This window comes from Mauremys reevesii, linkage group 1 (genome assembly GCF_016161935.1).
Source record: "Mauremys reevesii isolate NIE-2019 linkage group 1, ASM1616193v1, whole genome shotgun sequence".
NCBI lineage: Eukaryota > Metazoa > Chordata > Testudines > Geoemydidae > Mauremys > Mauremys reevesii.
Genome location: NC_052623.1, coordinates 288,515,101 through 288,528,487, shown reverse-complemented (window position 1 = coordinate 288,528,487; position 13,387 = coordinate 288,515,101). Strand labels below are relative to the sequence as shown.

Here is a 13,387-nt window from a genome sequence, read left to right as displayed (position 1 = left end):
TTCCTAATATTGTATAGGATTGAGAGAGGATGGGGACAGGTGTTCTTAAGGTGCGGGGAGGGGCTGGCTTTTGGCTAAGCGTGCTAAACCCCACTTGGTTTTATAGCTCAGTGGTTTGAGCATTGGCCTGCTAAACCCAGGGTTGTGAGTTCAATCCTTGGCGGGGGGGTTTGGCATTTAGGGATATGGAGCAAAAATCTGTCTGGGGACTGGTCCTGCTTTGAGCAGGGGGTTGGACTAGATGACCTCCTGAGGTCCCTTCCAACCCTGGTATTCTATGATTCTGTATTTGAATGGTTTTGTTACAGATAAAGAACCCTAAATATATAGTTCTGACTGGGATAAATAAAGTTCTGTGTAGTTCCTAGTCTGATTCAGAGCTGTCGTCCAATTTTTGTATTGGCCGTAAGCAAAGCTCAAGTAAAAGGGCTTTGCTCTGCAAAAGAATATCAGGGGTGAAAGGACAGAATCCTTAGTCCCAGCTGATCCAGGATGTCTGTGCAACTTGATTGAAGCTGTTACTGTAAGGTCTGGAGGAGCAGGGCTGGCTCCAGCATTTTTGCTGCCCCAAGGGGCGAAATTTTTTTTAAAAAAAAGCCACAATCAGTGGCTTTTCGGCAGCTGCTGTACTGCCGCCACTGCTTCATTCTTCGGCGGTGGGTCCTTCTGGGACCCGCCGCCAAATTGCTGCCGAAGACCCAGACGTGCCACCCCTTTGCGTTGGCCGCCCCAAGCACCTGCTTGCTGCGCTGGTGCCTGGAGCCGGCCCTGTGGAGGAGGAACTAGTAGATGGCATTCTGCTCCCCTAAGCAGAGTTTGGCTAGTGGATCTCTGTTGTGCACAGGTCCACTGACCACATCTAGGGCCAGCCCAAATTACTTAATCCTCACTGAGCTTCAGAGGCCCAGTGTGGCACACAAGTTGAGGATTCTTAGGACACAGGGTCTCTGTTGGTTTTACTCTCCTATGCATCCAAAAATGCTGCTGTGGGGCCTTACATGCATGTGTAAGGCATGCCAGGATTTTGTTTCCAGGCTGAAGTGAATGCTGATTGTGGGTTTTTCCTGGGGACATTATAGATAAATGAACTTTTTTCCTCATGATTTTTCTTCTCTGATGTTTGATTTAGCTTTAATAGAAATTTGTACAAACATTTAAAATTTTTCCAAATACAAGAAAGCTAAAGCTTGTATTGAACTATGCAGATTATAGTGCAAATCCAATATTATAACTTCAATCTGGGTATTTAAAAAACAATGTTTATACATGCAAGTGCCTGGATATACCATTAATTTTTTTGCAAGGGATTTTGGTTTAGGAGTGCTGCTTTGCACTGATTGCAAAGAGCCTGGCCCTCTCATCCAGACATTGAAACCCTCCCACACCCCACAACTGACTCATGGTTACCCTCAAAGTTGCCAGAACTTTTTCACATTCCCCAGCATCAAGCAATCTAACGCCACCTCCCTCAAGCTACTGAAATCCCCACCTCCTTCTCCAGTGCCTTGACCCTCCCACCTTAGCACGTGATGCCACCCAAACTACCTGTCAACTGCCAAACTCTCCTGCTTTCTTTTAGGATCAAATGCTGAGTAGCTGGGGTAGGCTCTGCAGAGAAGTCTGGTTTGAGGGTGAGGAATCTGCAGCCTAAGTAGCTTCCTGTGACATGCAGCAGGCTGGAGCGCTGTGAATCCTCTGGCTCTGCGCTATTCTTTCAGTCATCCCTACATGCCTCTTCTAAATCCTGCTCCTCTCCGACATGCACTGTGAAACTACCTTATTTGCTGCCACAGGATCGCCTGTGGCCACAGAGGCAAAGGTGACCACATGACTCTTAATGACAAGTATCCCGCCTTAGACTCATTCCCAGCTGCTGAAACCATTCAAGTCCCCTCCTAGTTGAATCATCCCAGCTCTGCTGAACCCCTTCCCCATCCTTCGCAGTGACAGGGCTCTTCTTGCGTACAGTGCTATTTGAGAATCCATTTCCTTTTTTGTTTTGCGACTCATTTATGGGTTTAAAATTTTTGGACATGACTGCATTATAATTAAAAATTATTACCAGATGTCTTGTGCAAAATTCAGCACTTGCATATTTTGTCACTGGGGATGGGATCAAGTGGAATCAAATATTACTTCTATGAGTTATGTGACAGGATTTGGCCCTGAAAAAGAATTGCAGCGTCTCTTGATTCCTTGTAAACCCTGACATTTAAGAATAACGTGTGAGTGTAGCTGATACCATTAGAGTTGGCAAGATTACTTTATCATTCTTGGTTATTTTCACTGAGTAGCACCTAAGAGATTCCTCAGGATTGACAGGAGCTCTCTTTTCTTTCATTGGCAGCTGTTCTTATTTTGACAACTAGCTCAATAGGAGAGAGTTGTCTTTTTGTTTCTATGATTGACATTGCTTTGAATAATACCATTTTTACCTCAGGTTTGTTCCAAAAAACGGAGGTGTTTGAGCTGTACACAAACAGCAAAGTGGCTGGGATATTGTTATGGCAGTACATGAATAACATTGTTCATGTGCTGGTGTTTGCAAGATTGGAGCTTTGGGCAGTATTGAAGGTCATCAAATTAGTTTTAGGAGACCTGGAGTATGAAAAGAGAGAGACTGCCAACCTGTTGATCAAACTATCTATCACCGTAGAATCTGAGTGCCTTTCACTGTAAAATCAATAGCAATTGCGACATTCCTATTTGACTTAATGGAGTCTCGATTTCTCCCTTTTCAGGTTCAATTGCAGATTTGTAGCTCTCTTGCAAGATAAATTACCAACTACTCCCCCCCCCTTTAATTAAAAGGAAGTAAATTTAAATCAGAAAGAAAATTTCATATTAATATAAGTCCTACTTTTCCAATTTACATGATGTTTTTAATGTCTTTTTCTGATCCTATTTTATATTTAATATGAATATTATATGATGCTTCTGGGAAACCCTAATATGAATTATATGTGTATACATTTTTCCCAATGTTGTTTTAGTTCCAGAAGATCCACCCCAGAATTTTGCCAAAGGCAACATTACCGGAAAGTCCTTCTCAGTGTCTTGGGAACCACCAACCATAGTAACAGGAAAGTTTAGTTACAGAGTTGAGTTATATGGACCGTCTGGTAAGTCTCTATCATTGTTAGGCTAATTTTCTTTCAATGATTACATCACCTAGCATTCTAAAAATGGATAGTTGAACACAAATCTTTCCTTTTATGAAATTAGGCTTGGTAATAATTCTCTGATAACTTCTCAGTGAAAACGATGTTTGTCGTGGGGTTCACTCATTGCTAGGCTGCCTCCTTATGGTTTCAAGTATCAGAGGGGTAGCCGTGTTAGTCTGGATCTGTAAAAGCAATAAAGAATCCTGTGGCACCTTATAGACTAACAGACGTTCTGCAGCATGAGCTTTCGTGGGTGAATACCCACTTCTTCAGATGCAAGTGGTGGAAATTTCCAGGGGCAGGTTTATATATGCAAGCAAGAAGCAAGTTAGAGATAACGAGGTTAGTTCAATCAGGGAGGATGAGGCCCTGTTCTAGCAGTTGAGGTGTGAAAACCAAGGGAGGAGAAACTGGTTCTGTAATTGGCAAGCCATTCACAGTCTTTGTTTGAAGTGAAGTCTTTTTGTTTTTTTTTTGCTGCAGGATCTGCACCTTAAGATCTTGTGCTGTGTGGAGGAGGAGGTGAGTGTGTTCTCTGTTTTTTGTGTATTTGCCATTCCCTATATTCTGATTTGTGTCCATTTCCTTTTCCTTAGGAGACTGTCAGTTTGTGATGTACATAGCCAGAGGGCATTGCTGGCATATGATGGCATATATTATATTGGTGGACGTGCAGGTGAATGAACCGGTGATGGTGTGGCTGATCTGGTTAGGTCCTGTGATGGTGTTACCAATGTTACCATTCACCTGCACGTCCACCAATATAATATATGCCATCATATGCCAGCAATGCCCCTCTGCTATGTACATCGGCCAAACTGGACAGTCTCTAAGGAAAAGGATAAATGGACACAAATCAGATATTAGGAATGGCAATATACAAAAACCTGTAGGAGAACACTTCAACCTCCCTGGCCACACAATAGCAGATCTTAAGGTGGCCATCCTGCAGCAAAAAAACTTCAGGACCAGACTTCAAAGAGAAACTGCTGAGCTCCAGTTCATCTGCAAATTTGACACCATCAGCTCAGGATTAAACAAAGACTGTGAATGGCTTGCCAATTACAGAACCAGTTTCTCCTCCCTTGGTTTTCACACCTCAACTGCTAGAACAGGGCCTCATCCTCCCTGATTGAACTAACCTCGTTATCTCTAACTTGCTTCTTGCTTGCATATATAAACCTGCCCCTGGAAATTTCCACCACTTGCATCTGAAGAAGTGGGTATTCACCCACGAAAGCTCATGCTGCAGAACGTCTGTTAGTCTATAAGGTGCCACAGGATTCTTTATTGCTCCTTATGGTTGTGTCTGGCAAATCAGCTCTCATCCAGTCTAATACCCCTTTCCTCACACGGTGGCCCCTCCTTGATTGCCAGGACTCACAGTGCTCCCTCTTCATGGCTCAGCCTCCAGTCAGGTCATTGTACAGTCCTCCTCTTCCAGGGTACCAAAGTCCTGCTGGATCAGCTATCCTCTTGCTGCTTCCAGTCCAGGGCCAGGCCCTGTGCCACTTTCCCAGCAGCTGGTGGGGGACCTGGGCCCACCCACTACTTTGGGCTCCAATCCAAGGACTTTATGGATATGTCTACACTACTCGCTGGATTGGCAGGCGGAGATCGATACAGCGGGGGTTGATTTATTGCGTCTAGTCTAGATGCGATAAATCTACCCCCGAGCGCTCTCCCTTTGTCTCCTGTACTCCACTGCCGTGAGAGGTGCAGGTGGAGTCAACGGAGGAGCAGCAGCAGTCGCCTCACCGCAGTGAAGACACTGCAGTGAGTAGGTCTAAATACATCGACTTCAGCTACATTATTCATGTAGCCGAAGTTGCTTAACTTAGATCGACCCTCACCCCACAGTGTAGACTAGGCCTATGTCTAGCAACTATGAGCTGTTTGCTCCCAGACCCCGGTGCTATTTCCCCAAGCTCCTGCCTGCTCTACCCTCTGCCCACCCCCTGGATTTATCAGCTTAAACTCCCTCCTCTCAGGGAATAGCTGTAGGCTACTTCTCTCTTTGACTTCTTTGCAGGCTCTGTAGCCTCAAACACTGCCTTACTTCCCCCAGGAAGTGACTGCAGCCTACTTCATCTGCAGCCCCCGGTGTTCTCAGCTTTCTGGTTTTATACAAGCTCAGCCTGCCTCTGCCCAGTTCTGCGTCAACAGTTAGCCTTTCTGTCCCTGGCTCTCCCGCACTGGTGCAGCCCAACCAGCTAATTGTCCTAACAACCTGCTCTGCCTTGTGTGGGAAGTACACTCCATCATTATCAGTATATGTACATAGAGCAATGGATGCTAGATACACCTGAAAACAGGAAGATACACAATCTTATCTATTTCACTCTTTTAGAGAGGCAGTATATTACACTGTCAATTAAATCAGAACTTGCAGGAGAACAAAACACAGACAAAGGAATGGATTTTAAGGGATAAGGCTAAAATTATTAAATTGAATGAGTTGTGAGATGAGGTGATTGGTGCCCCCACCCTCACTGAAAAATACCAGTCATTTATTTGGGTTCAGGGTAGTGGTAAATGACCTCCAGGCTCCATAACCAGTGTTTACAGTTTGTTTCCTTCAGGCTATTCTCTAGTATTTAGCCCTCCTCTGAGCACTCTTGTCCTCCAGCTCATGAAGGGGAATGAGGGTGCACATAAAGTCTGCAAAGAAATAAGGCTGCCTTTCTTCCTCAACGATAACAGGGTCCAGAAGCCACCTCCCAGGTCTCTTACTCACATGTACTTCTTGGACCTGGCTCCCTGGAGCCTCTTACTCACATTGGCTACCTGTCTCAAGCTGGAACAAAACTACAAACTCCACTTATTAAACTTGCATGTTTAAATTCTGTCTTTACTCCGTATTAACCTAAAACTGTGCCTCCAGGATACTGGTGATGGAGAAAAAACCCCACCAGACACCTTGTCAGTTCTAACCCAGGGGAAAATTTATTCCTAATCTCCAGAACTGCCACTTGATCAAACCCACACAGCATCTTCAGCGCATGCTTCAAACTAGACCTCAGTTATAGGTCAGAGAGGGTGAGGCAGCAACCACAGCAGAGTAGCTGTTTGTGACTGAGTGTCATTGTTCCCATCCTCTTTGCTTTACACAGACTGCTCAGCGGCTTTACTTTTTTGAAGATACCACAGTGCAGTTTATTTATAGTATTTCACTCCACCACCTTTTAGGTAGTAGTGCACTCATACTATTTACATTACCTAGCTGTACTACCCCTTCTCCAAAGCAGGGTGGGGGAAGAGGTTTCTCCTCCCAGAGAACACCCTTTTGTCAGAGCCTACTAGCCTGCCTCCATCCCCTCTTTCTTTCTGTGCTCTTTTATCCAGTCTCCTTGTTAGTGTTAATTAGCTCATTAGTTACCCAGCCCCAATCTGATCTAGTAGTCAGGAACTTCTCTCCTTAGTCAGGCCCTCCCCAGGGACCTAACTGGTTAAACAATGACCAGAGTGCTACTGGTTCAGGTGCTGATTCCCAGTACTCTGTCACAGAGCTGCCTGCCCATGATGGATTGATATACAGTGAGGGGGCCCATGAGAGCCAGTCTGCTCTCTCCTCTCCCTACATCCTAGCCAATGGGTAGCACATGGAGGCAAATCTCTCCTCTCTTGTCCCTGCTTCCCATCCAAGCATGATCACCACTTGTATTCTGGTCAGAGGTAGGGAAGGTTCCAGAGCAGTTGAGCCTGACCCTCCCTTCCCAGGACCTCCTGGGTTGTCTTTCCCTTGCTAGTTCAATCAAATGTCCTGCCACTGAGATGGAGATCGAGAGGGAGGGGGTGTTAGTGCTTATATTTGTTAAGCAGCATTGTGTCCCTTTTCCTCAGACAGTCCACTAAAAATTCACTCTGTTCCAATCAGTGATAAAGGTACAGGACTAAAAATTACTAACAAGTATATTGGAGTAACTAAGAAATTATCTGAAATTTTAAAAATAGGATTTGGCAAAATAAGGGCATTCTAGTGAGACCCATAGAGGCCAGTCTGCATATACCCATGCTGAATGTCAAAACTCATGCAGTTGCTCAGCTTGTACTATCCCCATTGAACTGAAATAAACAAAGCTATATATCAGTCTCTGTGCCTGAAATTCACAGTTAGGCTTCAGATTTCTGTAGATGTAGGCTGGGAAGGTATTTATCACATAGGCCCACATATTGGTCTTGCCTTCTTGGCTGCACATGGGGAATTATGGGATCTAGGTCCCCCTGTCCCTTGCACAGGCTTTGCTAGCATTATGTCTTGCCTGACACCAAAGGGTGGGAGAGCTGGGAAAGGAAGGGGTCTAGATGGAGTTTTGCTATGTGCCTCTAATGTACTGGCCATCTTATCTGTGCCAGAGCACCAGGCATTCACTTGGTACAGGGTATTTCCTCCTGGGAGCAGGAGAGAGACCAGGAGGCATATTTTGACAGAGCTACAATTAGGGTGACCAGATAGCAAATGTGAAAAATTGAGACAGGGGGCAAGGAGATAATAGATACCTATATAAGAAAAAGCCCCAAATATTGGGACTGTCCCTATAAAATTGGGACATCTGCTCACCCTAGCTACAATCTCCCTCCTGAGCAGCTTTAGGGGCAGTGTGGCAGGCCTGGCACTGCAGTGCCCCTTTGTGGCAGGGGTGGGATGGGGTGTCAGCGCCTCACCACTCTCCAGTCCTTGCGTCCGCCTCGCCGCGGTCGGTTGGTTACAGCCTCTCAGCCTTCTTCCCCACTATTGCCTCTGTCTGGTGGGGTAGTGCAGCCTAGCGGCCTGGGTCCATACAACCCCCACCCCCCCGTGAACAGGATAGCATGGTCTAGTGGCCAGAGTCCATACAACCCTACCTCATGAGTGGGATACAATCCCCCTTCACGAGTGGGGTAGCACGGCCTAGTGGCCAGAGTCTATACAACCCCCTCTTACAAGCAGGTTAGCGCAGCCTAGTGGCCAACGTTTATACAACCCCTTCACGAGTGGGGTAGCACAGTCTAGCAGCCAGAGTCCATACACCCCCTTCTTGCGAGCAGGATAGCATGGCCTAGCGGCCAGAGTCTATACAACCCCCTCTTACAAGCAGAGTAGCGTGGCCTAGTGGCCAGAGTTTATACAACCCCTCTTACAAGCAGGGATTCTAGGATCTTTCATGGTTCAGGGGTGAGGGAGTAGGGGGACTCGGGCCCACCCTCTCCACTGAGCCCTGACCCAGGGCCCTGGTAGTGGCAAGCTCTCCTTGCCACTTGCTCGGCGGAGATCCACCCACAACACACCAAGTGGCAATATAGCTTTAACACTGTTTGTCTCTAAAGTTCCCTTGGGTCACTTCCTACTGTGAACACCAGTTCATCTGTGGCAGGGGGTCCTCCGGTCTGTTTCTCCCCTGTGATGTCCTCCATTGGGGTCTCAGGTAGTGCCTAGGCTTGGCTGGATCCTGGTGCACAGGCTCTCCCTCTTCAGGAGCTAGCAGCATGTGTCCTTCTCCTGAAGTGGTCATCCCCGACTGAGCTGATCTGCAGGCTTTTATACCTGTTCTCCAGTTGGAGCATGCCCAGCAGAGCTTCCGGGGCATGGCTTCCTCTGCTAGGAAGGAAAGATTAACTCCTGCGGTACCAGTGCGGGGCCGCTCTGCTCCGTCACAGGCAGCACACTAACATGTGCCTTACACTGGGCAGATCGTAAAGTGAAGATTTAGCCCTCTGTCTAAAAAGATATATTGTACTAGTCAACTTCTTAATGTCAGACACGATGGTTTTCATGCCTAATGATTTCCAATAATATATGATTAAGTTGCTTGATTGCGAAATGCCTATCTACTACAAAAGTATTGGAAACCAATTCTCACTGTCCTGATAACTAAGACCCATTTTCCTCACATGTAATATATTCTTAATCAGGGCATCAATAGTATTGCACAAGCTGGAATGAAAGGAATTACAGTCATATGAGCATGACATTCAAAGTAGTTTGTATTGTGTTATCCTTTTCCATCTACAGCTGTCACATGTCCTCAATATCATTCTGGACTTTTGGACTTTGATATTAAAGGCAATTAGAATTAACAGAGATGGGTAGATAGTGATAATCCAAAAGTTTGGTGATTTAATGAACCATTTTAAATATGATCTAGTATCTATAGGTTGTATTGAGTGGGGAAATCAACTAAGACATCTGAATACATATTGCACAAACATACATTAGTTAAGAAATGAGATTATTTTATCTTTATTTTAGAAGGAAACTCTTCAATAACACAAGGGAATTGGATTATTGCCTTTTAAAATACTATTTTAATTTAGTATTTGAGCCACAATTTCTCACCAGAGAATGGAGAGCTCCCAGCATCTGTTATGAGAGAATCAGACAGCTCGAAAAGTGCCCCTTAGAAATGGTCTTCCCACTTGAACTTTTTGATATTTATCATTGTTATTTGTGTAACAGAACCTGGGATCCATAGAATTGCTCCAAGTCTAGAGCAATTCTTAGCGTAATATTCCAAATTCTTAACAGTCCAGAAGAAAAGAGAGGTCTATGTGAGCTGTACTTGACTTGAAGAAAGGGTTCTCCAGTCTGTGATTCCTATATAATCAGTCAAGTTTTCTTTAAAGTTTATTACCCTTATAGAATCAGCTGTTATATTCAAATCTTTCTATATTCTTCCTTCACTGATCTTTTATTGCTCCACAATGAGGATATCTGGAGAGATGATGAGGCAGAATAGAACATTTCTTACCTATAACTATCCTTCCTGTGATTATTTTCTCCACCACTCCACACATATCTATAATGTGAACCTGGTTTTATATTTTTGCTGATTTTTTAGCTTAGTTGTAGGTGCATTTAGGGGTTCATGGCCATCCCTCCCATCAGTCTTGGAGGGAGGCCATGTCCCCTTGCGACAGTGTGCCTGTAAATGCAAAGCTCAATAGGGAATTACCAGTCTCAGGGCTCTACCCCCCTGGGCAGAGCAGAGCAATAAGTGGTCAAAGGGGCTCCGGCCCTTGGGGCAGGGTAGAGCCATGAGTGGTCAATAGCCCAAAGAATCCTGGCTAGGGAAGACAGCAAGCAAACACAGGCTCTTTGGCCGAAGGTGGGCAGGCTGCCAACCCAGAGGTGGCATCAGCAGCAGGGAGTAGGGGGACCCAGGTCCACCCTACTTCACCAGGTCCCAGCCCAGGGCCCTGACAGTGGTGGAGGACTCCACTACTGGGTCAGTGGGGATCCTACTGAAACACGCTGACCTGGACTCTGGCAACACAACCGGACTAATGTCTGGTGTTCGTGGGCTACTTACTACTACCCCTCCTGGTATACCTCCGTCTCCTGGGGTTTCTCCATCTTGGGGTACACGGCCAGCGGCAGTCGCAGTAGCTCCTCCAGGTACTGGTCAGTCTGTAGTTCCGACACCTACTTTGGGCCCTCAGTGCTGTAGAGCTCTATCATGGGGGAAGAAATGTCCAGGGCTGCCCGGGGGAGGGGCGAGTGGGGCAATTTGCCCCGGGCCCCACAGGGGCTCCACGAGCCTTGGCCTGGCGGCAGTCTGGGTGTTTGGCGGCATTTCAGCGTCAGAGGGCCCTTCAGTGCTGCCGAAGACGCAGAGCGACTGTAGGGCCCCCTGCCGCCGAAATGCCACCAAAGACCCGGACTGCCGCCGGGTGAGTACTAGCGTCACAGTTCCCCCGCTTTGTCCCAGCCCCCCTGAATCCTCTGGGCGGCCCTGGAAATGTCTGCTTCCTTCTCCAGCTCTCGCACAACTGAGCTCTAGGGCCTGCATTTTAAACTTCCAGTCCCACCCCTCTGCTTCCAGTGGGGGACATCGCTTGCCTGGCTCTGCCCACCAGAGGGTGGTTCGTGGCTTCTTCCCATTAGTCTCAGGGGGAGGCCACAAACCCTCGCTACAGTGGTGTATATAGTTATATTAGGAGATAATTAATTTGACATAATTATAATTTTAAGACTAATTTTTAGAGCCCCCCCTCCTCATGACGATTGTTGGAGAGATTAATTGTAGAAGAGAAATTAAAAGGAAAGAAATTTTCCATTCAGACTGGTTAAGAGGGTTTGCTCGTATTGCAATGATATATTTTACCAGGAGCATGCAATATTACTTGTAATAAGTCATAGTTATCATAAACTGATGGTAATTTCATTATTGTTAATAACTTCATTATTGGTTTTGTCTTTTGTCTTTCATTGTCATGGAAAATAACTATATTCAAAATGAAGAAATGTTCAATACTGTTTGTATTAAACTGAAACTGTTTTCCCGTTTCACTCTAGGTTATATTCTAGATAACAGCACAAAAGATCTCAAGTTCACATTTAGTAATCTAACACCTTTTGCAGTCTATGATGTGTATGTTGCTGCTGAGACAAGTGCCGGGATGGGGCCTAAATCTAATTTAACAGTTTTCACTCCTCCAGAAGGTAGGTAGGGTTATAGAAGTAAAATAGACAAAGCTAATTGTCCTGCTACATATGATGACTGGTTTTAATTCTCCCTTCAAAGCCATTTGTGTAAATTGTGTATGAAAAATAAATATGTTTCTAGTTGACTTCCTCTTTCAGATTATACGCAAGAAATCACAAATCAAAGAAAGGGAATACACAGAAAAGTTTTGTATGTTTAGCAAGCACATAAAATATTAAAAACACACTATGACCACATTTATTTGAGTTCAGAAGCCTTCAAAGATTATGGGACTAATATGTTTTTTGAATGAAAAAAAAAAGATATTACTTCTGGGCTGGGTAATTCAGTTAAGGAACAACTCCATTGTTTGGCCAGTAGATGGCAATAAATAGTAGGGTAAGAACATATTTCTGTAATTACATCAAATGTCACTCCACATGTACAGTTAATTTATAGTGATAATTTTCATGTAGAGCTCTTTTAAAAAATACTGTTTTGTGAGTAGCTTGTGCTAACCTTGAAAAAGAAGAATGTGATGTATGTGCATCATAATTGCACTACTTTCAACAAAATTAATTGTTTCTTTGTAAGGAGATGATTAACCCTTTAGTTAAAACACTGTGTTTTAAAGAAAACCCCAAGAATACCTTTATATTTATTTTAGTGAAATATCTCAGTATATAAAAGGTTTGAAAATAGAACAGTTGAAATGCTGCTCATGATAAGTACAGGAGACATCTAGCCAAACTCAGCAGGTGTGATAAGGCACATGTGCATTCTTCTCCCATCACCTTCCTTTTCCATCCTCCATCTTTCCCTTTCCCTGTGTCCCCTCCTGCCCATTTTTCTCTGCTCAGCCCTGTTCAATTTTTGTTCCTAGTTAAAACAAAACTAACAGACTTGTGAATTCCTTCCTTTAAATACTGCCTGCAGTGGCAACACCAATTTTCATGATGCTCTGACAGTTTCAGATCTGCCTCCTGTGATTAGTGTTCCTCTTCAAAATACAATTCTAGCTTCCTTTGATATCATTCCAAATGATATGGATTGGATGAGTCCTTTAGTGGGTTAGTTAGTCTAGAGTTACCCAAACTGTGGCCTGTGAATTACTAGTGAGCCACAAAACTCTTTCTTGTGTTCTGTGGAGTTTTGTATAGTTACATGTTGCTGATTCTCCCTCTCATTCCTAGTGGAGAGAATCAGAACAGGTTGGATGTGGGGAGGGCGGAGGGAAGAGGGGAAGGAGGGAAAATGTAAATCACAGGTAGGCAGTTGAATTAAGGGTTTTTTAATTAAAAAAGGACAAAATCTTTATCACACTAAACACAGCTAAAGATCATGAATAATTTCCAGTAGGAAATTGCTGTAGATGCCACAGTAATGTTATGTGACTGTGAATGGGAGGAGAGAGAGCTCATATCACAATTTCTGTATTAAGATGCGGTTCACACTTATTACAAGGTTTGATACCATGTTCTCTGTCCTCCGGTCTGGTCACTGGTCCTCATTGACTAATGGAGTAGTTGATTCCAAGTCTCAGTTCTTTCAAACTTTTATTGAAGTTTGAGACATTTGCTGGAAAGTAGTGCCTACAGGCCCCAGCCATGATCAGGTCTCTATTGTGCTAGGTGCTGTATAAACACATAGTAATAGATAATCCCTGTCCCAAAGAGTTTCAGTCTTAGATTCCTATCCACCTGCTTCATGCTTAGCTTTGTATACTATAAGGAATCCCATTGATTTCAATGTGACTACTAGGTTCAGGACCTAAATACACAAGACAGACAAAGGGTAGGAGGGGAAACAGTAAGAAAA

General features: G+C 44.6%; 1 protein-coding gene across 8 annotated transcripts in view; it reads left to right on the top strand.

Annotated features, from left to right (window-relative positions):
* Window positions 1–13,387, top strand: part of PTPRQ (protein tyrosine phosphatase receptor type Q) — a 203,947-nt gene that overhangs the window by 65,214 nt on the left and 125,346 nt on the right. For all 8 annotated transcript variants that reach the window (XM_039521013.1, XM_039521014.1, XM_039521015.1 and 5 more), the window contains 2 exons: window positions 2,994–3,122; window positions 11,440–11,586. In XM_039521013.1, the coding sequence (XP_039376947.1) occupies window positions 2,994–3,122; window positions 11,440–11,586 (276 nt within the window). The remainder of the gene's footprint in view (window positions 1–2,993; window positions 3,123–11,439; window positions 11,587–13,387) is intronic.